This window comes from Prionailurus viverrinus, chromosome A2, assembly GCF_022837055.1.
Source record: "Prionailurus viverrinus isolate Anna chromosome A2, UM_Priviv_1.0, whole genome shotgun sequence".
Classification (NCBI taxonomy): domain Eukaryota; kingdom Metazoa; phylum Chordata; class Mammalia; order Carnivora; family Felidae; genus Prionailurus; species Prionailurus viverrinus.
In genome coordinates this window covers 169,029,149-169,056,065 of record NC_062562.1, presented here as the reverse complement: position 1 = coordinate 169,056,065, position 26,917 = coordinate 169,029,149, and the positions used below count along the sequence as shown (strand labels likewise).

Genomic DNA, 26,917 nt, shown 5'->3' with positions numbered 1-26,917 from the left:
GTGGTGGGTAAACGTGTGCACGTTTGGGTCGAGAATGTCTTTGCTACGACCAGGACCTTTCCATGAGAAAGTCTGCATCTTTTGCTGGGGACAAATCTGTGAAATGTGCTCCTGGTTCAAGGGCACCTTGCTGTCCAGCCACGCCACCACTGCGCCTAGTGTTTTTCATCTGGCAAAGCACCCATCATATTTCTGGTCTAGATGTCTCAGAAGGCGGGGATTTCTAGAAGGAAAAGACCTTATTAGTAAACCGCGGTGAGCGCTTTGGCATTGCGGGAAAACTTGGAAACAGCAGCAGTTTCTCCTGTGACTGAAACAAGAGCTTTGCTCACCTTCCACGTTGATAATGCAGCTTTTGCATCTGTCCCCAGGCTTCACATGGCAGGATGCCTACACCCAGCACGTGATGGCCCAGGAACTCTTGAACCTTCCCTCCCCGCAACATCTGGACGCCTCCAGCACAGCCAGGTAAGTAGATGCGGTTTATGTCTCCTTGCTCTCTGGCCACGGCCAGCATCCATCAAGCTTGTTTTTGTTTGAACCTATTGTCTTTTGGGCGTAGAGGGACCAGAGAGTTGGAGAAGTCCAATACGGAGCAGATGGGTGCTTTCCTTTCCTCTGTGTCCTAGCCCAGTGGAGCCAGATGCATTGGCGTAACCCTGTAGCCAGGGGCTGTCCTCGTTGACAGACCTCCCAAGGGCCCTGTCCCTTTCCCGAGACCCTTGGAAAGCCCTGCATCTTCAGAGCCTTGGTTGGAAGCAGAGAAGTCAAGATTTCTCATTTCCCAGTAAGAATTTATGTTCTCTTTAGTACAAAAAGCAGAATTAAATCCTGGAAGTTTTCCCGCTGCCAGAGCGTAGCAGTGCTGCGCTGAGTGTTTCACTCTGCAACATCTCCTCGCCTCCTCGCGGCGCACCGGGAGGGCTCCTAATCTCCCACGCACCCTTGCAGGGAAGGAAAGTGGGACACAAGAAGTTGGAGACTTAGTCCAAAGCAGACAGGCCACAGTGAGCCAGCTGGGATTGTCTCGTCCCTCAGCCATGGAACTATATATTCTTCAAGTGAATAAAATTGAAAAGCCCTTTCCCAAAGGCTTAGGGAAGTTGGGAAAGTCCTTTTTTTTTTTTTCCCCAAAGAAAGAGACTATTTGAAACTTCAGTGAGGAAAACCTCAGTTACACAGAAACGTGGGCATCAGCCTTTAGCTCATGTTCCTCTAATAAGTGAAGGAGCTAAGCCGCCAAGAAGTTCATTTCCGAATCCAGGGAGATTAGGTGGGTGAGCACGTGTAAAGGACTTGTGCACACTGAAAACGCGTTCCCATGTTAGCTCTTCTCTGGCCAGACTAGGAGTTTCTTTAGGTGGAAAACATGTCCTTCTGTGTCCTGTGCCCGGCTGTCAACCTTGAAGGCCTCCTTTGTCAAAGAGAATATGCCATGAGAGTCTGTGAGTGTGTGTAAGACTTCCCTGTAAGAAAAAACAACCAAAACCCAAAGTCAAGCTATCTTGAATTTCCATTTTTGTTTTAGATGACTTCATACTCTTTGCACTTGTCTTTAAATTACCCTCGGGCATTTCAGTGCTGCCCACTGCTCCTTCCTTCCTAGTGAAGATTGAACTTCACTAAGATGAGGGGCGCTGTGCCAGGTAACCTTGAACTCCACCATGAGCAAAGGGTAACTCCTTGGACAGCTGAGGTGAGAGAGAGACCAGAGCACAGCATCACCCAAAGACCTATGTTTGCAGACGAGGTGAGGCTGTTGAACAGACACCTGGTTGACCACCTTCTTACCAATGTCGGGATTGTCATTTGCAAAAATTGCCAGCTTTATTACGAAAAGCGACACCTTATCTTTGTTGCTTTTTAATAAACAAGATTGAAAGTTTAAAAATATTCATAGTAGAGATTGGAATTTTCTTCCGTATGGATTTCCTATGCATGATCCTTGCCCATATGAAAAGTTTTTTTTTTTTTAGGGGCGCCTGGGTGGCGCAGTCGGTTAAGCATCCGACTTCAGCCAGGTCACGATCTCACGGTCCGTGAGTTCGAGCCCCGCGTCAGGCTCTGGGCTGATGGCTCAGAGCCTGGAGCCTGTTTCCGATTCTGTGTCTCCCTCTCTCTCTGCCTCTCCCCCGTTCATGCTCTGTCTCTCTCTGTCCCAAAAATAAATAAACGTTGAAAAAAAAAAAAAAAGAAAAGTTTTTTTATTTTATTTTTCTGTTTTGTTTCTTTCAGTGTAGAGCCTTTACATTTGAGGCTAGTAACCTGTCACATATCCCGTCTTGTAGAGGTATCTTTTTGGTCTGTACCGTAGATGACACCAGTATAGTTGCTAATGACAACAGAGTGCCCTTAGCTCTCTCTAGGCTGGATTTTTAATCTCTGTCTTTGAGAGTGTTGAACCTAAGTAAACCAATCATCCCAGCTCTACCAGCAGAGCCCTATTTTTGGAGGACTTGATGGGACGTTCTCCGCATTCCTGTCTGTCTCACTCCTGGCTCTGGCCCCCGAGGGACGGTGTTCCTAGGCTGTGTCAGTAGGCGCCCGTGTCCTCAGGCTGGGTCTGGGTTTGGCCAGTGGGATTCAGCCCAGCTTAGAGGGCAGAGAAGAGGGGGTCAGGATGGCAGCGGGACCTGGGCAGCGTGTCTCCTCCCTCCTGTCGGTCTGGTGGCTCGCCACGGTCGTCTCTGTTGTGCCTCTCAGTCCTGTAAACAGTGCCTTGTTCGGTTACACAGACATCCTGCTTCAGGCTCCAGTCTGTTTCCTGATGGCACTCTGCCTGAGAGACAGTCTCAGCAGCAGAATAGAGGCACGGATTCCTGCCACCGTCTGGCTCCGGCCTCCTTGCAGCGAGGGTCACGGTCAGACGGTCATCACGGTACAGACAGTACTTTTCCCTCTTTTCAAAACTTTCTGCACTTTCTTTAGCATTGAGATGATCTGTTTACCAGCGTACGTACTTTTTAATAGTCTTTCTCTGTAGGTACATCTCATAACACTTCATTGTCTTCCAAGACTATTGGTCAAATATGCTCACAGTTTTTCTTGTGTAAAATTGAGGCATTTGTACTTGTGCAGAGAGCTACCCTCCTTTTCACAGGGGCTTCCACATTTGTTAACTTGTGATACATAGAATTGGATTATAGTTCAAAAATCCATTCAACATGTAGGTAGTGGTCACCCTTCTCGTTTTTAGCATAATTTTTTTTCACATTTTTAACATGATTTTTAAAATTATTTCTCTCTTGGATTTTCTTACTGTCCTTACACTTACTTTCTTTAAAATGGTTATTTATTTACTTTGAGAGGGAGAGAGAGCATGAATGTGCACACATGAGTGGGGGAGGGCAGAGAGAGAGGGAGAGAGAGAATCCCAAGCAGGCTACGTGCTGTCCGCACAGACCCCGATGTGGGGCTTGAACTCACAAACTGTGAGATCATGACCTGAGCCGAAGTCAAGAGCTGGACGCTTAACTGAGCATCCCAGAACCCTTAGACTTGTTTTTTATGAAGCTTCTCGAGTTCAACTTTTTTTCATGTTTCTACTTACTCATTTTTTTTTTAAGTAATGAAATTACAAAAGTTTGTGCATTAGCTTTGGAACATAGTTTTCGTCCCATCCCGTGACTGACGTCTACTTGTTTGCTTTTGCTCTAAATTATCTGTCACTGTAATTTTGTACCTTTCAGAAGTAGCTAGTGCCTGGTTTTTCATGTTTATATTGTTTTTAAACTTGAAATTAGTACTTAGTTTATTTCATTTTAGTGAAATTAGTGAATTTAGTGACCTGTTCAGCTTTTAGTTTCTGGAGATTTTGAGGTTTTCTCTGTGGCCTATTTTATGCCATCTTGTTATTAATTTTCAATGGATAAAGATATCATACCCACTATTTGCAGGGTGCAGGTTTTTTACATATAGTTGATGATTCTATACAGTTTATAATATGTCCTTAATTATATTTGACTTACTGAAATTTCTCAGACAAAACTGTTTCTGTGAATTTTCCTTTTGTTGTTAATATATTTCCCTTAAACACCGAGGCTCTGACTTTTGGGTGCATAAAGGCTGCTGCATTACATCTTAATTGGTGATCGCTGTACCCATGGTCACTTCCAAAGGGTGCCTTTGTTGACTTTAATGGTTTTTGTCTTGGATTCCATTTTTCCAAAATTAGTATTGCCATTCCTGCTTTTTCTTTTTCATTTGCTGCCTAATTGATCTGGCTGCCCTTTAAAATTTCACCCTTTGGACTTTCTCTCTTTTACACGTGGATTTCCTGAACGTCAGTCGGCACTCTTTCAGCCCCCTGGACAGCTCGGTGAAGGCCCTGCTGTCCCTGCCTGCGCCCATTTCCTCTGTGGAGTGTGAACTGTTTGCTTTTGTTGTCTGTCGTGTTGTGACCATCACCTTCTTGGTTTGCAGATATTTTTAAAGTGCAAGTTTCTATCATTATTAGTGAAGAAATCGGTATCTTCCACCTTATTACGCTTCTGCCTTCTTTCCCTCTGTCGCCTCTCTAGGCGCTGCTTCTGACCCAGGGACCCTCAGCACCTGGCACGTGCCTTTTACCAGGTTGACATGTGGTCAGTATTGAATCAGTGAAGGAAAGACAGAATGAATGATCTACTGACACTTTTGAACTATTATGTGGGTAACCACACCAACCAAGAATCCTTCCTCACTTTCTTCATTCCATAGGGTATTTCTAGAGCATTCTACACTTGATAGATTTGTCAGTATCCACAACTGGCCAGTGAGATATGCTTGGCATGCTTCATACAAGACAGTTAACCTTCAGAGAGATTAACTTGCCTGGATGGTTTAGAATCACCTTCAGGAAGCCCAGCCCTGCTTCTGTGCTGCCCAGAGTAAGCACTGCATGTGAAGCCCAGAAAGTAGGCCCATCAGGAATTAGATGCCGGACGTAAGGAGCGGAGGGGAAGCGTGAGGGGTCACTGAGAACGTGGGAATCCGAGCCTGCCCTTTGCTGGTTCTCCTGAGAGCCAGAGGAGGTGAGCAGGAGGCCCGCAGCCTGTGTGGAGCTCTGGTGAGTCACACAAGACTGCCCGGGAGCGTTGTGTCAGGTGGTCACGAGGCTTCTACGTGAAGAGTGAAAAGGTGGTTTCTCAGTAGCTACCACGACGGCGAGAGGAGTGAGAACAAGGCTCACTGCCTGCTCCCTGTAAAGATTTCGTTTCCTAGTCTGGGCTTTTTTTTTTTTTTTTTAGCAAATTTTCTAAATTTTACATTATTCTAAAATCTTACATTATTTGGAGCCTGAAGGTCTGTGCACGCATGTGAGAAAGAGAATACTGGAGTCCTAAATGCAAAGTGCGTTTGGTCTTTTAGAAGTGGAAAATGTATACTTACAGAGTTTTGACCGACTTTGAGCTGAATGCCAGGCTAAGCCCATTTGCAAGTTCACTGCTCCAGGCTTGCCCCATGTAGTGACGGCAGACTCTTCACTGTAACATATTACAGCATCACAGACAAACCCACTGGCAACAGACACTCCAGGAGGATGAACGAGACAACCGAAAGGCACTTTTACGAGGTTACAATTCGTGACGGAGAAAGACAAACTGCCAGAGAAGTGAATCGACTTCAGTTAAAATACATGTCGACATCATAGAACATATTTCCTCCCTTCAATAATGGCCGAGGAGACGCCAGCCATGGTTTGAGGTCAAAGTACCATGAAGTCCTTATCATGTGAACCTGTGAGGTTCACTATGGTGTAGCTTGAAAAGGCATCAGAAATAAAAGCAGGACAACTTTGTCAATTGAGGCAATTAAACGCAAACAAGAGGAGTTTCTGTAAGTCCTAGTTTTTATGAAATATGTACAAATACCACACCAACATTAATGATCCATTCTTGAAAACCAGAATTTCTATGTGAAAAACCTAGCCAGGATCCAGTTCTCCATTCCTATAAGTGGGAAGTCTAGAATGAGTCACACACCCACCTAAGCCCCAATACATTTCCTGAAGCGTGTCAAAATCACCCTGAAGACCCACATATAAGTAACAAACTGTCATGTTGATGTAAAATACTTAAGACGCTGCTTCCTGGTCACTAAAAGTGTAAATGGCTACTAACAAATTGAGCACTTTATTTGCTGTAACTCAACCTCACTCAGCCTGCAAGACATATACACAGACCAGACACACAAATGTAGACACACACACGGATGCACACAGGCATGCACACACACACACGGATGCACCAGAAAGGCGCACTCACACACACACACACACACACACACATACACACAAACACAGACATATAGACACATGTAGACACAGGGCCCTGAATGGGGGAAGTTGATGCATTCTCAGGCCTTGAGCTCTGTTCCCCCTTCTCCTGGGTTTATGGCCTTTCTTTTTAAAAAATTTTTAAGCTTATTCATTTTATGAGAGAGAGAAAGCACAAGCCACTCTCTCTGCCTCTCTCATGCTGACAGTCTGCACTGTCAGCACGGAGCCTGATGTGGGACTTGAACTCATAAACCGTGAGATCATGACCTGAGCCTAAGTCGGACGCTCAACCCCCTGAGCCACCCAGGTGCCCCTGTGGCTTACGGCCTCAACCCTGTGCTTGCAGAACTGATGGCTATTCTGTTTACATATCAAAATGCCTTATTTCTAGAATTACCACAAAACTTTCTCATAGTTGGTACACTTACAAATAAAAGTGAAAATTAAATGATTACTTAAAAGCAAAGTCTCTCCAAATACAAAACTCAGCACAGAAAGGATGGGAAGAAATGGAAAAAACAGCAGATGAGTCTATGCCCTTCCTGTGTGCTGTTTTTCTAAACCTCATGTTGACATTGTGTGAGCTGTACCCGCTTTCCAGCAGTCTGGGATATTCTTGTTCAACGTCAAGGGTACTTCTGGCAGATAATTAAAAAAATACAAATTTTAAAAACCAGTATTTACTTACATGAAGGTCAAATGCATTTAGTAGCAAAAAAAAAAAACCCACCCACATATGTGGCTATGTAAATGTCAGAGCTTATAATTGCTTATAATTACTTATTATTCAAAAATCAGCTGCCACATTTATTGAACATCCACTACAGAGAGCACAATTTGAGGTTATATACAGTTGCCATGGGAAACGTGTCTGGTTCTTTCTACACAAACAGTATTTGTGGTTGTCAAGGAGGCCTAACAGACTGGGAGTATGATGTCTTCCATAATCTAAAATGAGACTTTTCTTTCAAAAGAAAAGTAATTTGATCACGCCCCCCTCTTCCCCCCCCCCCACTACACCACAATGATCACTTTTGTTACCTTGAATTCACTTTCAGTGATAATTTTTAGGTTGCACAGGAAAGGCGTCATTTAACAGGTTAATAATATGAAATGTGAGCATTTTGGGCTAACTCTGCATCGACCCAGAATTTACCGTCTGTATCCAAGTTCTTTCTTTCAGTCAACACGTACTCTTTCAGTGCTTGCTGAGTTAGGCTCTGCATAAATTCGGGGCTTTGGAGCAGAGAACGTGAAGAATATAGAGAAACACGACCCCTTCCCTCAAGCAGCTTTCATTCTAGTGAGAGGATATGTAGCAACAAAAAGTACATGTTAAATAAAGACGGTCATTTCAGTCAGTAATAAAAGCTACAAAGAATTGAAGGTAATTTAATAAGCAATGAGTGGAACACACCTCGGGTTGGATGTGGCTGGGAGGGAGTTTCTGAGCTACGAGGTGAATGAATGTCCAGGGAAGTGGAGTGTGATTGGGGCTTTTGCCAGTTAGTGATGTGACCTGGTGAACTTTTCCGGAGGCCCCCATGGCTTCCAGGTGACAGAGGGGAGAGGCCCCCGGGGCCATCACGCACGGCTGCTCGTGACTTACACGAGGGGGATGTGGACGGGTGTGGGGGGTCTCTGGGTCAGCCCGAAGGAATGTGTGATGTGCGAGTGAGGAACAGAGACGAGGGAGAAGAGAAGTGAGCCCTGTGGGCTACGGCCAGGGCACAGGTGGGTGATGTTGCCATTTGCAGAGATGTGTCAGTGGGCACAGCGAAGCCGGCCGCAGACAGCGTGATGTGGGAGGAAAAACAAACTGGCAGGTAGCTTCTGAGGAGAGGGAACCTGGACTTGATGGTCTGGGAAGTTCTCAGCCTCTCCACGTTACACACGGTGCCGGTGTTAGAGCTCGTCGTCAGACAAGCTCCTCGCGGGGATCCGGGCATCAGAGAGTTCAGTGACACAGAGGGGTCTCTGAAGAGAGAGCTTGCTGCTTGGTCTCCTGCCCCATTTAGGGTGCATCGTGGCCCTTTGGGGGCGGCTGCTTTGCTCAAAGCAAGGCCGTCAGCGGGCTGGGAAGTTCTGGTTGGCGGGTCCAGGCTGTGAGATGGGTGGGCACAGAGGTCAGCTCTCCAGAGCCAGGGCTCTGGGAGGCCGTGGGGAGTGGGAGGACTGGGGGCTGATCCGGACAGGAGGCCACTGAGGGGCCAGATGAGTTTCCTGGATGGGCTGAGGCCCGTGACCCTGACTTCCTGCCGGTAGTGGTGCTACCCGGTCACTTCCCCTGTGCCTCTGCTTCTGGTCATGCTCAGCCTGTGCAGAACGCCTCTGTCTGTCGGGCAGTTGGTCGTTCTCTTAATGACTTTGCGCGTAAGTCCAGCGGTTGCCCTCTCGGCTCTCACGTCCGTGCTGGATCGGTCAGCCTGCATTTCCGGCCTCGTCCTGGCCTCCCCTCCTGGACACAGCCACGGCCTTTCTGGTCGGCACTCGGGCGTGAAGCAGCGTCTAGCTTCGGAACAAGCCCCATTTGTGTCTCGCTGCCACGTGGAAAGAAGGCAGAAAGCTTCTCTCGGTCACTCCTGCTGCAAACCTGTGTGCCTGGCGTGGACCGCACACACAGCTGGTGACGCGTGCGTGGCTCTTCCGTAGTGCCAGCGTAGAAATGTTCGGCACTGCGTCAGTTTCCTGCTGTGACAGATCACCACAGACCTCGTGGCTTACACGGTGACCGCCTGTCACCTCGCAGTTCCCTGGGTCACAAGCTCAGCCTGGGCCTCCCTGAGCCAAAGCCTGTGGTGTCGCGGGGCGGCCCCTTCCAGAGGGCCGGGCTGAAACTGTTTCCTCCCTTTTGCGCTCTTCCCCGCCTCCCTGGAAGTCATCCTGCCCCTCATCACTCCGCCACCGCCTTCCACCTCCTCGCCCTCTGTTAAGGACCTGTGGCCACACTGGGGCTCCGGGGTAACCCAGGATCAGGCCCCCATCTCAGAGTCAGCTGACCGTGGGTCTAGTGCCGTCTGTGCCCTGGGACCCGGCACGCTCGTGGGCCCTGGGAGTCAGGAGGGCACCTCTGGCTCCCTCTTCTGCAGCCGTGAGCAGCGAGCCATCGGCAGGTGCTCCCTGCATCTGAAAAGTCATGTATGTGGGGTGTTTGCTGAGGCGTCGGGATGCGGTGAGACCAGGGAGGGCTTGATTTCAGGGCTCTTTCTACTGTATGTTGCTGGGGGAGAGCAGCCTTCGCCTGTGGGACACCCACCTGCCCTGTCTGTAGCGAGGCCAGCTCTCAGTTCCGCTGCCTCGACCTGCACTCGCGGCAGCCGGGGCTCAGGCCTCAGACCCGTTCTCGGCTCTTGGTTTTGCCTTTGCCTCCTCTGCCTGTGTTCCTCCCTCCCCAGCCTGTTCCATTTCCCAAACCTCAGACCCCCTTCCACGTGAGCCTCTCGTGTTGCGGGCCCACCGCATAGCCCTGCCCTCTGCTCCTAGGATCGGCCTTGCAGCAGGTCCTGGCTGCTTTCTGTCTGCTGGCCTTTGCCTCCCACCCCCGGTGCTCAGAGAGGCCGCGTTGACCTCTCCAGGGGCCCCTCATCAAGTGCCCACGGTGGCTCGGAGACGCGTCGGGACACCAGGCTCAGGGAGGCGCCTGAGAGGTTCAAGTCCAAGGCTCATGTGCGTCAAGGAGGCGGGCCTCACCCTCTGGCCCTGAGACCCGTGTCCTTGCTCAGGCTCCAGGGCCGTCCCGCGTGCATTTCTGTCACGCGGAGCAGAGGGCCAGGCAGCTAATTGACATAAACAAACGTGCGACTGGCTCATAGTTTTCTTTTGCGTTTCAGAACCTCGAAGCAGAGTGTGGATGAGGACAGGAGGTCCGGTCTGGAGGACGACGGTGGTCTGGCCAGGGCTGTCCAGCGCTACCTGCCATACCTGGAGGCCCTGTCCCAGGCTGTTGCTCCAAACGTGCGCCTCCGCACAAAGCACAACAGGCCGCCAGCCCAGGTGAGCCTCGGAGCTCCGTGGTCCGGGGGGGTGTCTTTCACCTGCCACGTGCCCTTTTCTCCAGTGTGAGTCTTTGGCATTTCCTGGTTTCTCTCCTGAGTCCCGGACTAGTGTGTGGTACAGGGACGGTCAGGGCGTGTGCAGAGAATGCTCCTGGACCCTGCTCAGAGGAGCACACGACACTCCAGCGGCGGCTGCCCACCCACCGTCCACACGGAGCCAGTCAGCAGTCCAGGTCCCTTAGGGGTGAAGGTCTTCAGGATGTCTTCCTTGGAGCAGGCTCGGGAGCTCTAGAAAGCCACCATCAAATACAGATAGGACACCTACAGGCAGCAAAGAGGGTGTTTCCTCCTTTACCGCCTTTACAGCAGTGGACACTCAGTTGTGAGGGAGCAGAACCGGAACCCCGAATTTGGCTGGGGTCAGGGGGGCCCAGGGGAGCCTGCTGTCCTGGTGAGTGAGCCCAGGACTGTGCTGGGGTCAGGGGGACCCAGGGGTGCCCCCATCCTGGTGAGTGAGCCCGGGACTGTGCTGGGGTCAGGGGGACCTAGGGGACACCCCATCCTGGTGAGTGAGCCCAGGACCGTGCTGGGGTCAGGGGGACCCTGGGGGGCCCCCATCCTGCTTAGTGAGCCCGGGACTGTGCTGGGGTTAGGGGGACCCAAGGGACACTTGAGCCTAGGACTGTGCTGGGGTCACACTGCCAGGCCTGCCTCTCAGGAAGCCTCTGCATCCTGGGCTCGCCTGCCCTAGGTGGGCATCCTGTGTGGTGCGGAGGGTCTAGGCGCCGTGCTCTCGGGTAGAAGTTCATTTTCTACCGACGCTACATGCCCTCAAGCCATTCTGAGATGCTCAAAAGGACATTTTAAAGAAACAGAATCACAAATGTCAGCTGTTTAGATGGAAAAGAATGACTACTTGTTAAACTGGACTTCCCAGATTTTGACTCACCTGCAGAGAGCAGGGACAGTCAGAACCAGGGCCCTCACGCATCCCGAGGAGGGGGTTTGGGCAAAGTGCTGAAGTCCAGGGTGATCGTGGGCATGTTGGGTTTTGGCAGTGACGTGCACACTTTTTTGCTGGACATTAGTTATGTCCACTGGGATTTGACATATTTTCCTTTCTATGAGTGACGCATGACTGAAGGTCCCTTTCCTCTGAGGCTCTGCTGGGGTTTCCTCAGAAGATTTTCCCCAGAAAATATGGGGGACGCAACGTGTGTCCCCTTTTCAATTATTTTCCTGTCAAGAAGCCACTGAAGTGATTAAAGCCCGCCCTGGGCTGAGACTGTGTGCAGCGCCCATGCGAGGTCCTTTCGAGGGCACACTGCTGATGAGGCCCGAGTCACCTGAGGACAGCAGCGGACTCTGAGCGGGCACGTCAGAACGGGTGCTGCGGCCCCGCAAGGTGAGGTCAAGTTAGGTGTGGGCTGAGGTGCAAGGTTGGTTCAGTTCTGCATCTTACGGGCAGAGCCCCCAGAGAAAGGACGTCTCTAGGGTCCTGTTACTTGCGTCAGCCCCTCCTCGAGGTCCTTCACCGTCCAGCCCTCGTTTCATAGTCACATTGGGATACAAGGCCCTGTGGGGAGTCCTAGCACCGGCCAGGGCACCTGCTGAGGCCATGGGGTTCCAGAGCCCCCAGGCCACTTTGAGAGGCTGCTGGGAGCTCCTGCACAGTCACGTTTCTGTCCTGGATCGTGGGAATGTGTTTGCCCAGTTCGTGGCATTTGCCGTAACGGATTCAGTCCTCACAGACGAGCCCCTAGCAGGAGAGAGTAAGATAACGCAGGGCGGCCCCCACGCTGCAATCGGCCAGTCCCACTCCCGCCTGGACCCTTGGCCGGCTTCTCAGTGTGGGCCGTAACCCCTCTGAGCCGGATCCACTTAACACTTTTTTCTAGATGTCGAACTTAAGATTTTATATTCATTTATTGAGACCGAGCACTTTCTATGAGCCAGATGCTCAGCTGGATACCGTGGAGTGAGAGGTACAATTGTCAAGGACCTTTTCCTGGGTGGTGGCCGGGGGCCGGACATGGTGGGCGAGATTCTGGACACTCTGGAGGGCGTTCAGAACCAATTCCCACCAGTGCCGTGTGGCCTCGGGGAGGCCGCTCAGCCTCTCTGCCCTCAGGGTCCTTGGCCGTGAAGTTGGGCCGTAAAACGGTCCTAGAGTCACTGTGAGGAGAAGCGAGACAAGGCACATAGAGCTCACAGCAAAGGCCCGAGTCAGTAGTAGTTACCACTGTTAGTCTAACCTGTCTGCAGAAACACAGTCAATGTAGGTCTGGAAACCGCCTGCTGGTTCTTGCTGGAGCCCTGTCTCCCGAGGAGACCTCAGCTGAGCTCTGGGTGCCCAGCCCCGCAGAGCGCCCAGAGCCCGAGCGACTCACCTGTTGACTTACTCCGCGGTGCCGGGGAAACCAGCTTCTCCCAGTCCCGAGGATGGGAGACTGGAATACACACACATGTGAGATCACTCGTTTGTCCTCCTCCTTTGTCCCCCGATGTGTCTTTATCAAAAGGAACATGAAGCCTCATGCTCAGCCTTGGCTTCCGTAATGGAGACGTTGCGTCGCGTCCCTGGGTGTGGGACCCAGAGATGGTTGTGGAGGCGGGAAGGGCAAGACGGTCCTTACACGTTCCCGAGACCCAGGAGAAGCTTGACAGCAACCTGCCGACGTTTCTCTGGGAAGCGGCTCCCGTCCCTAACCAGTCTGCGGCCTTCTGTGCCGGGGACAGAAACGGAGCAGGAAGGCGCACAAGCTGGAGCCCAGGTGTTGGCGAAGCTTCATCAGCCGCCCGCCGGTGCCGGGGGCCTCGTGCTCATCCTGAACCCAGCACCATGTTTCCCCTCCTGCGTGGCCGTCTCCTCACTCAGCTGCGCGCTGGGATGACCGTCAGTTTAGAACAGAAGTTGCTGCTCCTCGGACGAGGACGGGCATGGACGGCCTGGGTCCTCTGCCATACTGCCTTGCCGTCCGCACCTGCTGTGGGGTAACCTAAGAGTGTGACATCAGGGACTCTGAGACTGTCACGTGGTCTATGCCGGCAGTGTTGGGGGCAGGGGAGCCGTGGCAGAGCCGGGGCTGGGGGTGTGACCCCCAGGTAGGTGAGTGACTCTGCCAGAGCCACCCAGTGTCCTATTGGGCCTGAGGTTGGGGTGGGGGTGAGTCTGTAGCCCCAAACGCTGGTCAGCGGGATTTGCAGCAGAGTCCGTCCAGCCCTGGCTCACTTACCTGGCGACTCTGACCCTGAGCATCTGGACGGGCCTCCCCATTCTGCACGAGAGTGTGACCTTCCAGAGCCCTGAGGCTGTGGGGTCAGTGCCTGGGACTCTACCCTGGGGCCCTCGGAGGCACAGGACGACCGGCATCCATCTCAGGAGAGAGGGTCTGGCGCTCGCATCCCCACACACTCCTTCCGTCTGACTCCGTCTGCCGAGCACGACTCGCATGGTCCTTAACCGCCCCCGGCAAGATGGCCACACACTGTGGTTCTTCCGGGCAGGCCTCTCCCTCACACACGTCCCGGGTGGGGTGCTGGACCCTGCGGCCCCCCTGCCATGCGGCCACTCCAGCACAACAGTAACGAGCTGATTCAAAACATGAGCACTTGGTGGCATTTTTGGCTTAGGCTTTTTTCTTCTATGTTGAGATAGATGGTTCTCCGTATTAAAGACTGCACGAGAACCTAGAACTTGTTATTTTTTCTGTCCAGTGTCCTCTCTCTAATGAACAGAGACCGGATAAAGCACAGGAAATACATAATCAGATGTTTTCAAAGCTGCTGTGCAGACGTTTTTGCCACCTTGCGGGCTATCAAACAAATACCAAGAAAGTTGACTTAAGTCCAGCCATACTGATGATTGTAGCAAAGACATGGATTAAGCCCTCCAAATGAAAAGCAGAGATGTTCAATTTTTTTAACTTTTTAAAAAACTCATTTATTTATTTTGAGAGAGAGAGAGAGAGTGGGAGTGCACATGCACATGAGCAGGGGAGGGGCAGAGAGAGAGGGAGAGAATCCCAAGCAAGCTCTGTGCTGACACAGAGAGATCATGACCTGAGCTGAACCCAAAAGTTAGACACTTAACCAAATGAGCCACTCGGGCACCCCCAGAGATGTTCAAATTAATAAAAACAGAAAACAGATAACCATATTCTACTAAAGCCAAAACACATGATATTAGAAAGACATACATAAGTTGGAAGTAAAAGTATGGAAAATATACACAATGGAAACTCTAAATATCAGAAAGCTGCCGTGATGATGTTAATATTAATCATAGTACACTTCAAGACAGTTAGCATTATCAGAGATAGAGCATTTTATAACAACCGAGTGATCAATTCATTAAAATGACATAAAATCTTTTCTATGAGCCTAATGTCAGCACTTCAAATACATGAAGCAAAAATGCAAGAATACTAAAAAGAGAATTATGCAAGTCTACAATCATTTTTAGAGATTTTAACTCTCCTCTCTCAGTAACTTCTTATACAAATAGGTAAAATAACATTAAGGATATAGAAGATTTGAACAATACCATCAACAACTTAACCTAATTGATATTGATAGAATGATAGTATCTAAAAACTGCTGAATATACATTATTTTCAAGTATACATAGAATATTTCCTGATATAGATCGTGTGCTGGACCATAAAATAAGTCAATAAATATCAAAGGATTAAAATCATACAAAGAAAGATAAAGGAAAAGAAAGCTTTAGATCATTATTCCTCAGAAATATAGAAGTAAAAATTATAGATAAATTTTAGCAAGCAAATCCAACATTATATGAAAAAGCATAATACATGATGATATAAGGAGATTGTTTACATATGAAATTAGTCAGTGTAACTCGCCATATTAACAAGAAAAAGGAAAACTATATGATAGTCTTAAAAGATGCAGAAAAAGCATTTGACAAAAGGCATCATCAATTCATGGTAGAAATCTACAACTAACATCACACTGAATGAGGAAGGACTGAATGCTTTCTACCTAAAATCTGGAATTAGACAAGGAGGTCTGCTCTTGCCTCTTCAGTACTGGGGGTTTTAGCTAGTGCAATAAAGTAAGAAAAAAAAAATAAAAGGCATGCAGATTACATGACCACCTTTGCAGAAAATTTGATGGAATCTACCAAAAAAGCTACTAAAACTAGTAAGTGAGCATAGTAATGCCATAGAATACAAAGTCCACGTACAAAAATCAATTATATTTCTCTATATAACCACAAACAATTAGATATTAAAATTCTGAAAAGTTACTTACAGTAGCATCAAGATTGTGAAGCAATTAGAGAGAAATCTAAGAATATGTGTAAGGATTTGTACACTGAGAATTAAAAAAAAACATTGATGAGAGTAAAGAAACTCTAAATTAATGAAGATATATATATATATACCATGATCGTGTGTCAGAAGGCTCAAAAGTGTTAAGGTCCCCCATACTGATGTATAACTATGACAGCAAAGTACAATCCATAAGAAAAAAAATTGATAAATTGGACTGCATAAAAATTAGGAATTCTCTTCTTTAAAAGATAATGATAAGTGAGTGAAAAGACAAGTCACAGGCTGGGAAAAAATATTTGCAAATAATACACCTGAAAATACTTTTCTCTACAATGTATAAAGAACTCTCAAAACTTGTTAAAAAGAAAGAGAGGAGGCAAATAAAGAATTGAGCAAAAGATTTGAAAAGACACTTCACCAAAGAAGATAAATGGGTGGCAAATAAACTCATTGTAAAATGTTCAACATCATTGTTTATCAGGGAAATAAAAATTAAAACCATGAGGAGATGCCATCACATGCCTACCAGAATGACTGAAATTTAAAAGACTGAGCACACCATATGTTGGCAGTGGGGTGGAGGGACTGGAACTCTCATATTCCGCTGGTGGGAGCGTAAAACAGTGTAGCTACTTTGGAAGCATTTGCAGTTTCTTAAGAAATTAAACATATGCTGCTCCATGATTTAGCCATCCCACTCGTGTCCAAGATACATCAGAGCTTTGTCCTTTCGGAGACGGTATGTGAATATTCATAGCAGCTGTAATAGTAATTGCCAACGACTGGAAAAACGCAAATGCCTATCAACGAGTGAATGAATAAAGAAATTGGGTTTGACCTATAAAGTGGAATGCTACTCAGAAATAAAAACGAATGAATTACTGATGCATGCCATAGCATGGGTGACTTTCCAAATAATTATGCTGACTGAAAGACAGGAAAAAAGTACATACTTTTATAATTTTATTTATACAAAATTTTACAGAGTACGAACTAGTGTATGAGTTGCAGGAGGAAATCTGTCGTTGCCTGATGACGTGGGAGTGGAGGGCAATTGGAAGGAACTGTTAGGGGACGAGCACACTCCTTGGGTGACAGTTATGTTCGTTGCTTTAACTCTGGAGATGGCTTCATAGGTGTATGGTTGTGTCCGCATAAATGTGTACTATTTATTGTGTGTCAATCACACCTTAATAAAGATGGAAAAGAAAAAGATGAGCAAGCCAACACAAAATGTGTAAAAGTTTTTAACGCTTTATTAAAAAAGATATACAAAGGCCAGTGAGGGCATTAAAGGTGTCAAATATGATTGTTCTTTGGGGGAAACACAGCATAACACGCTGAGGAACTACTACTTTGTGTCCATTAGATGGGCCAAAATTAACAAAAAACTATGATACCACTGTTACAGCCACCATTTGGCAGTTTCTTTACAATTGAACATTCATCTGTCTGTGACGTAGCGAGAGAAAGGAAAGATGTGTTCACAGGAAGACTTGCATGCAGCTGCCCACGGCAGCAGCTTCCTAACAGCCCCGGACTGGGAAGCAGCCAGGCGTCCACCAGCAAGCCCGTCTACTCCTCCATTTCTGAAGAGGTGCCGCCTGAGGAAATTGAATTTGGTGACTCAGGTTCCCTCCTGCCCTCTTCTTAGCCGTTCCACTGGGAATGGCATGTGCAAAGGTGCTGAGCTGTGAGGACCGTGGCCACGACATTGTATCTGAACCACATCTGTGATGCTCATTTGATCTAAAAGTTGCCTTCTCAAGCTATTGTTTCTCCTGGCCTTCGGTGGGAAGCCGGGATCGTACGGTAGAGCTCTTCTTGGGGTTTGTGCCCGATATGCAGGAAGGGGTTAATCATAGTGACTGTGAGTACCACCCCCCCACTCCCTGGTAGGCCCAGCCCTCTCCACTTACCGAGGCTCCAGTCAGCTTGGGGCTGAGCTCCGTGGGCAAACCAGCCTGTGTGTCACTCGCTTGTTCATCTGCTCACCCAGTAGGCGGAGCGTCTGAGGTGTGACGGTGGCGAGGGCTGGAGATCAATCTGTGACCTCACGGGGAGTGATCACGCACCGACAATCCCTCCCAGACCCCTGCCCTGTTTATTTCCTGGGTCCGTGTTTCTGCCTTCCATCCTGCTGAGCCCCGTGCCAGATCCTGCCGCCGGCCTTGCCCTTGCACAGCTGGCTTGCTGGTAGGAGAGGTGGTTGTGTAGACAGACACAGGAAGCCACAAAGAAGCTTTGTGAGAAGTCGTTATTCGTTGTTTTTCTTTAGTGTTGCATTCTGTATGGGCAGAAGGCATTCTCCTTTTTCTTTCCGTGTTTGATCTCCCGTCACCATGTGTGAGAAGCTACTCAGGCACTCTTGAGAGACGTTCACCTCTTCCATCGGGACTCTTTGGAGCTGATGGGACAGACGGACAAAAAGCCACAGCCTCGTCATGTCAGGCTGCATTGTACTTTCTGTAGACTCACGCTTATGAGGATGAGAAGTTCCCTGGGACCTTCAGTTTGGAGAGGGACACCGAGTCTGAGAAAGATGGAGTGAAATGCCTGCTTTAAACACTTACTTGGTAGTAGAACTGAAATCGGAACCCTGAGATTCTTGCCCAGCCTTTTCATGTTTATTTTTTATGCCAAATGCAAGCCCACCGAGTTTACTCCCCCAAACTCTGCGGAGCAGCAGACGGACTGCAGGGCGAGCCTGCTCCTTTCTATGGCGCAGCCTGAAGCCAGACGCCCCGGGCTGTGTCCCAGCCTTGGTTCTCACTTGCCAGAACTCTGTTGGCTTCGTATCCAAAAAATGCTGTAGTTTCGTGTACACCATAGGCTTTTGAGAGATCAAAAAGAAATAACACCAAAGAACAGCCTGGCACCAGCACTCAGAAAACAGGACCCATTTTGTGATTGTGATCCTGATGTCCTCCTGGTGGTTATATTAGCCAGTGGGCCTCTGATTTCATGCCTGGTGCTTATCCAACATGGGTAGAAAATGGATCACAAGTCTCTGCTTCAGTCCATTCCTTTTGCCTGTTACTTGCTGAGTCTGGGGCTGTAGGACAAGGTGCAGACCAGAAGGACAGCAGGTGCAGCAGAAATGACAGAAAGAAGAGGCGATGTGGGGGGATAGAGAGGCGAGGCGATGGCGCTGGCTTCATGTCGTCAGCCGTCTCCAGAGCCATTCCAAGCTAGCATGGCGCAGTATCACTGTACATATCCATCACTTACAGTCCACACCTCATGTTGCCGTCAGCTTTCTGCATAATTCGTTGATCCTGAGTTTAGAACTTAACATCTCTTCAACTACGTAGCTTTTGTGAACCCCGTAAAAAGTGTTTGGAGACTGGTTTTTCTAACTGAAAGTACTACGTCTCAGCTGCAAAGAAAGATAGACCAGTGTCTGTCCCTAAGCTCCCCTGAAGGCAAACATTTCTTTTGTCTTGGCAACGATGCCGTCAGTAAGAATGACACCTCCAACCTATTCCCTGCACACGGGGCAGGCTGGACACTTAGAGCCTGAACACCTTGGCAGGACATCCTTCTCTCTGTGTTGAGAGGTAGGGAGGGGGGGAGTGTCGGAGGGAGAGATGGAGGCAGAAGTGGGCGAAGAAAGGAGGGAGAGAGGGAGGGGGAGGGAAGGAGAGAAAGAGGGAGAGACAGGAGTGGAGAGGGATAGAGAAAGAAACAGAAACAGAGAGACAGAGACAGAGATAGAGGGAGAGGAAGACTTGATGACTCCCCCGAATCATCCTCCATGGCCTGAGCACAGAAAGGCACAGAGAAGTAATCCCATGTCTACATTAATGAATTGCAGGTGGAGGGTTCCTAGGAGGCTCCCAGATCTGGCCACATCCGATGGCATTATGGGGTCATCTCATCAGGAAGCCTGTGGACAGCCCCATTGCTGTGTTTCGTCACCGGCAGTAAGCATGTCTTGATCAATGTGCTTGTCAATGCTGCCTTCAGGCTGTGAGACAACCTGGAGAAAATGTTTGTTCTGTGGTCAAAAGATGACCCAATTTGAGTTTCCTAATTTGTGTTGGATCCTTGGCATCAGAGAATAGCTGATAAGCATTAGTGGCCAGTGTGCAGACATGAGTCTCCTCCACTCAGTGTTTGTTTGCACGTGGGGCTCCGAGGGCCCCGAGGCCTTCCTGGCAGTCTGAACTCCTAATTTTACAGTCTGGGGCTGGAGTGGGCAGACTTCCATGAGAGGAAGGAGGCCTGGCTTTTAGCTCTGGTCCCCTGGTCCTGGGGAGGCTGGGGGATAGGGAGCATCCATGGCTGTTTCATTGTTTGGCAGATAGGGGTGCAGTGCGGCCTGCGGCTCTGAGGAAGTGTGTCAGCTGCCTCCAGGCGGCAGCCCTGACTTCCCCTCTTCCTTCCAAATTGGTATCACTAAACCTCTTTAATAATATGCTTTCAATTATAGTTACATACGTCTGCGACATAACCCCCATTGCGGTCTGCGATTTGTTTGAAGACAGGTCCATGTTTGAGACAGTCTTCCCCCACAGAGTGTAGGCCAGAGCTTGGCACACCGCATCGCTGGTGCTTGGGATGGGCTGATGGCAGTGAGGATGGTGATGGCGGTGATGAAGGTGACGGTGGTGAGGGGGTGATCGTGCTCATAGTGACGATATCGATGGTGATGATGATGTCGGTGGGGATCGTGGTGATAGACGTGATGCTACCGCCTACCATTTATCAGACATCTCCTCTGAGCCACGTGCTGAGCACTTTAACTCACCGTTTTACTCTCATCTTTTTACCTGCTTTAAGAAAAAAAGGAACTATATTCCTAATTTTGAAGGTAGTAAACGTGAAGCGCAAGGAGGTTGTCCAAAGCTGTGCAGGTTCCACAGAGCTGTGCTGACAGGATCAGGCCAGTCTCCCCAAAGAGCCTTCTTTCCCTGTGTTTTATCCAGTGTAGCAGCTGTGGGTGAGCGGGTGAGCAGACTCTACTTCTCACGTGGCCACACTGTGGGTTAAGGAATGTGCCTGGAGGAATGGGATTTCGGGGTAAATTTTATCAACCGTGGCAGTTCTCAGATGCCTCGTACGCAGTGTACTTACCATACCAGGGATTCCCACACTAGATGTCTCTAGCATGTGTACCAAGAACCAAAGTACCAAAACTGGCCACACCATGTGTTGGGCAGTGGCAAATTGTTATACTTTTAGGCTGCTAATTTCCGGATTGGGGCGACTAAAGTCCTAAAAATTATTCAGCATTATTTTAGGGAACCTGACATCATAAATTTGTTGAATTGAGGCTTAAAACTTCTTCGGGGGGGGGGGTGGTTTATGCTCAGTTCATCTGTGGACTTCCTCCTGCTTCAAAGAAAATGAAGGCCTAAGGAGGTAAAGTAGATAATAACCCTAACGATACTAGTGGCAGTAGCCATTAACACGCTGTGCCAAGCAGAGTGTTATCATCCCTGTTTTACGGATGACTTGGAGATTAAATACTTCGCCAAAGCAGAGCTCACTAGGTTTGTGAGATCAGAGGTGTGAGCCAAACCCAGGCAGCCTTGCCCCAGAATCCAGCCCCGCCTACTAGTCTCTCCTTCAAGACTTGAAGCCACACAGAAGGAGCCGCCACCAGAATACACTTCCCGACGATCTCCCACTTCCCAGGACTCCTGGTTATTCGGTGGCACCCTCGCCTGGGCCACAGTGAGCTCCCCTGAGGACACCATCGTGCTGGCCTTCATTTACAGAGGACCTGGGTTGATTTGTAAAAACCGATGCTTTTCTATGATTTCTACAGTTTACCTACTGAAATATTCTTTTTCCCTCTTTACCTTAATTTGGTTCACAGCATAAACCGACCCAAAGTAGGTTATCCCATTCCACTGCACAGGTTTCGTTCAGGAGTGATCCACTGTGCGCTGTGTTCAGCCTGGTTTGTCCTTTACCAGGGGCTTTCCAGTTCGACCGTAATTAGAGGCTCTTTGAGCAGAAGTCCTCGGTTAGGCTGCATTCATGGCAAAAAGAGGAGAGAGGCTTGTGGGCACATTAATGAGGCATTTGGATGCCTTCCCTAGCCCCCAGCACTATGACCTGACCAGGTGTTCGGAGACAGCCTTTCTGAACGGGAGTTCAGCCTGGGCTTAAGATTGACACTTACACCCAATTTGTGGGAAAATGCTGGAGGGGCTATTTGTGTGGTAGCATTTTATTTTTCTCTCCCTTTCTCTAATGAATCTTCCTTTCTCTTTTCTAAAGGAAAAGCAATTGGTTTCAGCTAGTACTTGGACAACATTAAACAATTTGGATGACAGCTAAAATCACATCATTTTAGAAATAAAAGCAATCTTAGAGATAATGTCCAGTCTCCTTCTTTGACAGAAAATTGAGTCTCCAAAGGTCAAGTGATTTGCCCAAGTTCATATGTGAGAACAACAACTTAGAACCCTTATCAACCCTAGTTTTCTGACTTCTGACTTGCTACACCAAAGTCTATCCTGGAAGCCTGAACCCAAATATTTTTGAAAATAGCCAGACTTGGGAGTCTGAACCATTTGTCTTAAATTCAGTGATGGCTGCACATCTTAACTAGATCCGAAGGTCTACTCCCTTATTGACTCAACATTGATGTTGTGCCCCAAGCGAGGTGCACTTAGAAAATGTGAATGGGCGAGATTTTAAAATTTTATGGTTCGTGGACCCATTCCACACCATGGAGGGAGCTCGGAGTAAGCCTCAAGGACAGCCATAACTTTTCTGAGAATCCCCGAGTTGGAAATTTCCGTGTTTGTCCATGAAATTCTGATGGTTCCACAGAGGTAGAACACTGACATTTCTAACACTTTTGTAGCTACTCCAGAGGGGAGGACAACTGGGCCTTGAGGTGTCTAGTGGCAAAACAGTCTGTTTCCTCCCGGGAAAATGGGCTCAATGAATAAGGGGGACTTACAGGTGGAGGCTCAATGAAAGACCATGTCGGTCAGGCCACGGATTTGACGTTACATATAATTGTTAAGAGAAAGCCTGGCAGCTTTGATGTTTCAGAATATTGCTGTTAAAGGAATAGGCTATAAAGGTGATTCCAATAATCAGTAAAGAAAGGAGTTGTCGTGAAATAAAGACGGTAAGACAGGCAATATAGGTGCTTCAATCGTGGATGGAGAGATACTTTTGCAACAGTCAACACCAATTCAGGTGATGGAATTGGGCAGACATTTCTCCAAGGAAGACAAGGAGTCCATGACATCATTAGCCATGAGGGAAATGCAAGTCAACACCCAGTGAGCTACCACTTCACACCCACTAGATGGCTGTAAGGAAACAGGTGGCCAATAACAGGCGTTGGCGAGGAGCTGTGGAAACCGGATTCCTCACACGTCGCTGGTGGGAATGTAAAACGGTGCCGCCATGTTAGAAAACATTCGGGCAGCTCCCAGCAAGTCAAGTGTGGAGTTACCATACCACCCGGAAATTTCACTTCCAGGCATGAACCCCAAGAATTGGAAACCTAGGTCCCCCCAAAACTTGGAGATGAGTGTTCATAGCAGTATTATTCATAATGGCCAAAAATGAGAAACCACCCAAATGCCCACCAGCTGATGCATAAACAAAATGTCCTGCGTCTTTAAAACAGTGCTTTCCGGCTGTGGGAAGGCATGCGGCACTGATGTGTGGATGCACCTCAAAAACATCTCAGCGAAAGAAGCCAGACACAAAGGCCACATGTTGTGTGATTCCATTTATATGGAATGTCTTAAACAGACCAGCCCATAGAGACAGAAAGTAGATTAGTGGTTGCCTAGGGCTTCGGGGAGGAGGAATGGGGATGAGCACAAGGTTCCTGTCGGGGTGGTAAAAAACGTTCTGGAATTAAAGTCACTGTTGATGTTCACACTACTCTGGACATACTAAAACACCGAGTAGGATGTATTTTGTGGTATGCGAATTATATCTCCATAAAGCTGCTGTTAGAAAACCACAACAATACAAATATGGGCCATAGAACTCGGTCTATCAGTGGAGTGAAAATTTGGGTGTGCATTTCAGAAATGTCGGTGCTGTTTCGTGCCTTGAAAATTGAGGTCAAATGTCCTTTCGACCGGCTGACATGGAGACTCACCTGCTGTTGTTCTGATCTTCGGCTCCTGCAGGGTGAGGACCCCCTTGCTGACAGCGTGCTGACCTTCATGGCGCAAACGTCTGCTCTGACCTATGCTCCTGGCCCTGGGGCAGACTACCCTGGGGGCCGCCCGCTGCGGACCCCTGGCAGGCTGCAGCCTGACGAGCTCAGCCCCAAGGTGGATGGCAACGTCAATAGGCAGAAACTGATCGCTGCGCTGGGCGCATATGCGGCTCGGAAGCCCCCGGCGCCCCACGGGGAAGGTGACCCGTGGCCACGAAACCCACTGCATGCACCGTGGAAGACACCAAGGGTCCTTTCGGCGCCGGTGGAACCCCGGAAGTGGCCTTCGCCTCCAGGAGGCCCCAAACCGCCCGAGGCCATGAGCGATGGTAAGTTGGCCTCCACCAATCCCCGGGTTTTTGTTGTTTTTGTCTTTCTGGCCCCTGCCCAGGGCCAGTCCTTTCCACTCTACACATCCTTTGAATGGCTTCTGGTGCATCAGTGCTGCCCCCTAGGTCATGGCTGCAGCCAGTGCAGCGAGAGAAAGGGCCTCGGGCACCCTCCTGTGCCTCTGGTGCTCTGAGGAGAGAAGGTGGTGGTGTTCGTGCCAAGGGAATCCAGCCGTGGTGCTGAAGGGAGAAAAGGGCCCTCCTGGAGTGGAAGGGGCCACAGTGTTTAGACCCCCACCCTCTCAGAGTCAGCTTCTTTCGTCATTGATGAAGATGCCGAAACACGTTGAGGAACAATGGCCAAGTCTGACCCCAAATTATGCTGGCCACAGAACGTTGTGGAAAATTGAACATGAACGCTTTTGGATTCGGCATATGTCATGCCTCAGCACTCCTTATGGTCAGACTCGGGGTCACATTCACATATTTGTCGTTGCTTGACTGTCCCCGGAAGAGCCCAGTCTGACACGGATACCCCTCACGAGGCAGTGCAGGCGCCGTGGGGCCTTCAAAGTGACTGAGCCTCAGCACGGCAGCTTCAGGGCTCTTCCATGAGTCACGCCCCGCTGTGGCCGTCCCGCAGGGATGCGGTACTTACTGGTTCCTCTGCCTCTGTCAGGTGCAGAGGGGTCCCTTGTATTTATCTTCTAGCAGCCTTTTTCAAAGACCATGAAATAGAAAGTGAGAGTCTGATAAAATATGATTTCTTCTTTGAAGATATACAAATAATAAAATCAAGCAGATAACAGGTTTTTCTAATTGACCGAGAATCACATTAATGTTAGCATTCTATTTTCTATAAGTGATGCCTTAATTGGATTTGTTCTGACAGCCTTCTTTTCTACATATTGCTGCTTTTCAGCTAAGTAGCTTGCTTGTTCTCTCTCTCTCTCGGTCCACAAAGCCATTATGGCACCTTCTAAATGGAAGGAAAACAAAGTTATAATTACAGGGAGGCAGCGTGTGTGGCCATTACTAATGCTTTCTTCTCCTTCTTGTCTTGGGAAAGAAAGCTGTATGAGAAAGAAGACTGCGCTTGCCTACGAATTGTTTGCACATAAATACCCACTGGTGTGTCTGGCACTGCTCTGCAGGAGGCTGCTGCTTGAGGGGGGGGGGCACCTCTCTCTCCAGCATGTTCTCCTCTGGGGGTATTTCTCCTGCGCAGCTGTGAGAAATTCCTTTTACTGGCCCTGCTGCCTTCTGCAACTCCCATAATCCCTAGACTCTGCCAGTGGCCTTCAGCTGCCAATTTGGCCTTCACCTTGTCATTGCCTTTCCCATCTTCCCCGGCTCAGTGTCACCCGGCACCTCTGCTATGAGCACACTGCAGAAAGTCACCGCCAGCCACTGGGTGGTGGCCAAGCAGTGGCCTCTGCTGGGACTTCTGGGCCCTCTCCATGGTGCTGACCGCCCCTTTCCCATCTTCTGCTGGCTGCCCCAGCTTACGTAACCACCACTTCCTTCTCTGTCTCCTTTCCCATCTCCCACAACTTAAAACAATCCCTTTTATCAACTACTTCTGTCCTAGCTATTGGCAATGGGAAGCCTCTACGAAAGAGACTTCAATGCACTAGAGAGCCAGGTGTGCTCACAGAATACGACCGGCTCCACGTGTCTGCTAGTGTTCAGGAGCCTCTGTCTCCCCGTCACTTGGTACCTTCCCATTCTTCTTGACGTCCCCTGAGGCACAGGTCTTCGGGAAAATCCTCTTTGATCTCCATTCTCCAATGACCCTTATTAACTGCATAATTTCGTTGGCAGTTTTTTTCTGTGCTAACTTGCGATGTTGGTCATCCTTTCATGTATACTGTCTTCCCAGCTGCACTTTATGCTTTCAAAGGAGACATGTAAAATGTCAATCACAAAATAAATAGAGTATTGTTAAATGAACCCTGGGCATGACATCACTGGGCTTCAGCAAAAGGCAGCTCCTGGCCTTTCCTGCCACTTCTACACCCCCACCACCTCCCCATTATCAAGTGGTTTCATCATTGCATTGCTGGCAGATGAGAACTCTTGTATAAACCCAACCACAATAGTTTTATCACACATTAAAATTAATAGTAATGTCTTAGTGTTGTGATCTAATCGGCTATCACATTTCTCAGTTGTCATAAATTTTCTTTACAGTTGGTTTTTTTGAAGTTCAAAAGAAGAGCCATTGCCTTGGTGGGTCTGTCTGTTCAGCCCCTTTAGATCTCACAAGGGTTCTCTCTCTTCTTCTTTGCTTGTCTCGTGGGGTTTTCACATTCTGGATTTTGCTGGTGCATCCTGATGATAGCATGTCCCTGGTTCCTGTTTCCTGTGCTCTGTACTTTCTGTAAGCCTGCAGTGTAGGAGCTAGCCCAGCCCAGAGGTCTGACCATGGTGTTAACTGTTCAGCAACGAGGCTTCAGAGGTGGTGACAGGGTGCTTTTCTGTGAGGGGGACACTGTCTTGCTGTGTCTTGTGTTAGCATCAGCAGCTGGGGCCACTTAGCCTCCCTGGCAGACTTCAGCTTGGCTCTTTGAAGTGTTCAATCTCTCAGCAAGATGAGCTGCTACCCCACCGCAGAGGAGAGGCTCCTGGAACCTTGTGCCTTCACCCGAGCACATCTCACAGTCTGCAAGTACATGTTTGTGCAATTGTTTGACAAATGTTTGTCCCCCCCCCCCCCCCCCGTAGACCATCAGCTTAGGAAGATGACACATGGCCTCCTTGTCACTGTCCCCATCCCAGCACCCAGCACCCAGCGTGTGCCTGGCAAAGTGTTTGCTGAGTGAATGAACCAGTGGATTCTTCCACACAAATGGCCTCATTTGATTTTCATG

The 26,917-nt window shown here is 48.8% G+C and overlaps 1 protein-coding gene across 2 annotated transcripts in view; it reads left to right on the top strand.

The window, feature by feature from the left end:
• Window positions 1-26,917, top strand: part of PTPRN2 (protein tyrosine phosphatase receptor type N2) — an 805,972-nt gene that overhangs the window by 291,366 nt on the left and 487,689 nt on the right. For both annotated transcript variants that reach the window (XM_047850353.1, XM_047850352.1), the window contains exons 4-6: window positions 372-468; window positions 10,090-10,252; window positions 23,684-24,044. In XM_047850353.1, the coding sequence (XP_047706309.1) occupies window positions 372-468; window positions 10,090-10,252; window positions 23,684-24,044 (621 nt within the window). The remainder of the gene's footprint in view (window positions 1-371; window positions 469-10,089; window positions 10,253-23,683; window positions 24,045-26,917) is intronic.